General features: G+C 33.5%; 1 protein-coding gene across 1 annotated transcript; it reads right to left on the reverse strand.

Annotated features, from left to right (window-relative positions):
- Positions 1-2484: 2484 nt before the first annotated feature.
- On the reverse strand, positions 2485-3444 carry LOC138398185 (olfactory receptor 4K2-like). The gene has a single exon (XM_069492436.1). The coding sequence runs from the start codon at positions 3442-3444 to the stop codon at positions 2485-2487; it is 960 nt and encodes a 319-aa protein (XP_069348537.1).
- Positions 3445-5168: the final 1724 nt, after the last annotated feature.

A 5168-nucleotide genomic window follows, 5' to 3' on the forward strand; every position in this document is an offset into this window, starting at 1 on the left:
TATTTTTTGAGACAGAGTCTCGCTTTGTTGCCCGGGTTAGAGTGAGTGCCGTGGCATCAGCCTAGCTCACAGCAACCTCAAACTCCTGGGCTTAAACAATCCTACTGTCTCAGCCTCCCAAGTAGCTGGGACTACAGGCGTGCGCCACCATGCCTGGCTAATTTTTTCTATATATATATTTTAGCTGGCCAGATAATTTCTTTCTATTTTTAGTAGAGACGGGGTCTCGCTCTTGTTCAGGCTAGTCTCGAACTCCTGAGCTCAAACAATCCACCCGCCTCAGCCTCCCAGAGTGCTAGGATTGCAGGCGTGAGCCACCGCGCCCAGCCCTAGAGACATTTTTAAAAACTTGCTAAGGTTGCACAAGAAAGTGGTGGGACTGGATTTCAGACCTACACCACACAGACCCGAGCTAATTGCTGGATACATGCCCCTCAAAGACAGAGAAACAGGTCTTGTACTTTAATGGATCTCCAGCACCCAGCAAGGGCCTGAAACAGAGTAGGTGCTCAACAAATAATTCTTTAACTAAAGACTGATATTTCAGGGGCAGGGATTTATATTCAAAAACAAAAATAATCATTTTTGCTGAAGAATGGGAATGAGGCAAAAGTACATTTTCACCTTCATTCACGTGTTTTTCATTTGTCAGATTGACATGAGGCAAGAAGGAAGAGATTTGGTTAGAAATGAACTAGTATTTCAAATTAAGAATGCTGTTTTATACCTAGTTGAATCATATTTCTTGATAAATTTCTGCTCACTGTTTAATTGCAGATTTTAAATATTTGGCTTGGGGTTTGTGTTGAAGAATTCCGAGAACTTGGAAGTCCAAGATAAATGGAAAAAACTATTAATGCCATTTCTCTCTTTGTAAGGTGAGAGCTTGTGTTTTTCACGTGGTACTCACTGTTTGAATTGATGATGACAGATTGCTTCCAAAATTCTTCTCATATATGTTAGTCAATTCATGGAGACACAGGTCATCAGGATATAAAAATGTCATGGAACATAGTTTTGTCACCCTCATATTAGTAATGGAAAACTAGGAAATGTTCTATTCATTTTTCTGTCATATATCTTAACAAGTTGCTGTCTTAGAGACATCCTAAAACCAGAATATAAAATTTTACATACTAGTGGTTTGTCCTGAAGAAATTTCCTCTTCAGAGGCATACTACTTTAAAATAAAATACATTTTTGGATAGAAGTCCAAGGGAAATGGAAATGACATTTTTAGAATCCATGACTTTCCATAAAATAGTCATGACAAACATTTAACCTACCTTTTATAATTGCTTTTAGAGTTGAAAAAGGGATAGAGAGGTAAAGTGAATCCTCCAGGATAATAACTAGGAAATAACAGAACCAAGATTTAATTACAGCATCCAGGTTTGTCTAGAGCAGTGATTCAGCTTTAACCTATTTAATAGTTCTATGAATTCTCTGGACCTTCATTTCTTTAGTTGTTAGGAAAATGGATTAGCCAACTGATTTCCAAAGACTGTCTTGTAATAAAAAATCTATTTAACACAATCAATAATAAACCAAAATTAGGGAGACTCATACTATGCTTTTCATCTATTCTTCTCAAAGGCCATATTATATCCCAAAATAAACACGAAACTTAAGCTAATAATATTTTGTTTTGGAAATGAAAAAATTATCATTAATTTAATAGTCAATAATTTTTCCAAACATTAAGTCTTTGTAATAAATGAATTCATCATATCTATTATTTGCAGCCAGATTTTGAAAGCCAATCAGATGTGAGTCATTTACTTTCCATGGTTTAAACTTTATAAATTGTCATTTTATTATTTGCTATATCAGTTACGAAGTGTGATAGTGATATGGAGATCTATTAAGAAACTGTATTGTTAAATTTCAGATCCTTTGAATTGTTCTGTTATGTTCAAAGTTGACTCAGAACTCAATTAGACCCACTGAATCAAGCTTGCTCAACATTATTCAAAACATCTCCTCGCGATATCAATTTTCCCCTGAAAATATTTCCAGTGTTAAGAGAAAAAAAACTGTTTTGCCCAGCACTCCTAATCAAAGTTCTAAATTAAAGTAGACACCATCAAGGCACCACAAGTCTGTGCAGCAGAGTGCACATGTTCTGGATTAGAAAATAAGGGAACATATTTTATCTCACGCTTCTCTAAATAGTCTTAATCTGAGGTATGTTTATAGGATTCAGGGGTCTATGAAGCCCTGAATTTATATTCGCAATTTTGCTTCTATGTGCATTTTTCTCTGAAAACATTCTTAAGATTTCAACATATTATCAAATGGCTTATAATCTCAGAAGGCTTGCAAACACTGCACTAATATTTTGGCAAGATGTTGTACATTTCTCAACCTTGTCTTCTTATTTTCATGAACTTAAACATTTAAATGACTTGAAAGGCAGATTCTAGGTATAGTTTTTTAGTGCTCTCAGAACAAAAGTGGTGACACTACATCTCAGATCTGTGTTCATCGTATTGGATACCATGGAGTAGTTTTCCTAAGACTGAAATATTGGTTATTTAGTTTCTTCTTCACTGCTATCTTCATTTCCTGGTTTCTCAAAGTATAGATAAGTGGATTCAGAAAGGGAGTGAAGATAGTATAGAAAACAGAGAGAATTTTGTCCACCAGGAAGTTTGTGAAAGGCCACACATAAATGAAGATGCAGGGCCCAAAGAACATTAAAACAACTATAAAATGTGCAGTACATGTAGAAAGAGCCTTGGATGAGCCTGTGGAGGAGTGGTTCCTGATGGTGACAAGAACAATGACGTAGGAGGTGAGCAAAAGCAGAAAACTTACAAGTGCAATCACACCACTGGTTGAGATCATGAAGATCCCAAGAACATATGTATCTATACAAGCCAGCTGGATGACCAGAGGAAGGTCACAGAAAAAACTGTCTACAACATTGGGACCACAGAAAGGCAAATAGAGGGTAAACGCTAACTGGCTTATTGTATGTAGGAAGCCCACTGTCCAAGAAGTTACCACGAGCCCAACACATACTCTTTGGCTCATAATTGTTGAATAATAGAGAGGTTTGCATATGGCAATATACCTGTCAAAAGACATGGAGATCAGCAGTACAATCTCAGTCCCAGTGAAGAGGTGCAGAAAAAAGATCTGAGAAATACAGCCGTCAAAGGAGATGGTCTTGTGCTGAGCAAAGAAGTCCACGATCATCTTTGGTGTGGCAAAAGAGGACAGGCACATGTCAATGACAGACAGATTGCTGAGCAGGAAGTACATGGGGGAATGGAGGTGTGAGCTGGATAGGACCGTGAGCAAAATCAGGCAGTTGCCCAACATGGTTATTAAATACAAAATGGAAAACACCACAAAGAAGAATATCTGAAGCTCAGGGGAATCAGCAAGTCCAAGTAACACAAATTCAGACACTCTGGAATGGTTGAACCCCTCCATTAATCTGCAGGCTTTGCTCTATAATCTTAAAAGGAAAAAAATTACAGAGTTGGAAAAATACGATATTTTTATAACTACGTATGAAAGACGTATGATACAACAGTACTTCACCAAAACATTGATTGCCTAGAATCTAACTAAAAACCTTCGTGGTAAAGATTTTTCTTTTTTGAAACCACTTAACAAATGCTATCAGATATCACTTAAAAAGGAAAACCTATTGGTTTTGACCAACATCAGTATATGTTGAATTATACTCATCACATGCACACATAATTATATACCTGTCTGAACACTACATAAGAGTTACATAATGCATATTTATAGAGAAAGATTACATTAAATTTGTATGCTCTAATGAATAAGGTATATAAAAAAATTAAATTTAATATTAAAAAAGTGTTGAAATCTCAAAGATTTCTCTTACACCAAAAAAATGCACTTGTATTGAATCATCTATTGTTAAACACTTGATTTAATTAACACTTTAATATAATGATTTCAGAAGACTCATTTAATATTCAATGAGGGTGATAAATTATTTACTTTGTAATTTCTTAATTCCATGAGACTACTGGTAACCAAAAAGCATACTTGATCTCATACAAAAATTTTTCAAAAATATTTGATTCTCTTCATTCTATCCAAACAAAACTATTATTTTAAACTAGGGGGAGAAAAGATACTTTAAGGATTCAGAATCAATTTTTCAAAATTACTTTTTCCATTTGTGTGCTTTCCAAGTTCTACAAACTTTCTTATGTGATATCAATGTCCTTACCAAACAGGCAGAAATGTGTACAGAGCAAATGAAAAGTAGTCCTGGTAAATGAAATATAATTTTGTGACCATACAGGATTTACTCATCTAGCCATCAAATGAAATGTAAGCATTTAACTAGAGAAAGTTTAGCTGAGTTGTTTGGAAAATTTTCCAGATTATTGGAAAATTTGATCAGACTAAAATTAATTAAATTAAAAATATCTAATATGGTTTCAGTTTAGGCGTTTATAAAATTCTGTATACCACCAAAATCATTTCTTTTTTTTAGTTGAATACTTTTTCCATATGTAACACTATATAAGTTCCCTTGTTATTTTAAATCATTTGATAATTCTCACTTTGCACATTTGAATATTTTATCTACTTTTGATAATGATTTAACTATTAATAGATAAGGTCATATATCTAATCCTGTGTTATAATTTATCCATCTTTGAAAATATATTTTTGTTCCTTATTCTATAAAAAAATTTACAATGTACACTAAAAAAGATTAAAATATAAATATGTCAGTGAAACAAGGTGGATCAATGTCAACAAATGTTAAATGTCAGTATACTAGCATTTAACTTATAGTCAATATTAATATGAATGGGAAAGAAGTCATTATCATAAATTCAAAGAATCATCAAATGGAAAAAGAATCAATAAATGACCTGTTTGATTTTTATTTCCTTAATTTCTCTCTCATTCATTTATTCCCAATGATCCCTCAAAAAGTTCTTAATAATAAATGAAAATCTCACATCATGAAAACTTCACACTACTGACTATTGAAATTTCTTTAGATTATAAAGCAACACACATACAGATGTAACTGTTCTGAAAATAGCAATGTATTAATTCAGTGAAAAGATGTTTTATGATTATGTGGTTTCTTTTCTCTGAATTAACTGATTAGTTAATTAAATTTCCAGATTAGATGGCTATTTTCAGTTAAA

This window comes from Eulemur rufifrons, chromosome 2 (assembly GCF_041146395.1).
Source record: "Eulemur rufifrons isolate Redbay chromosome 2, OSU_ERuf_1, whole genome shotgun sequence".
Taxonomy (NCBI): domain Eukaryota; kingdom Metazoa; phylum Chordata; class Mammalia; order Primates; family Lemuridae; genus Eulemur; species Eulemur rufifrons.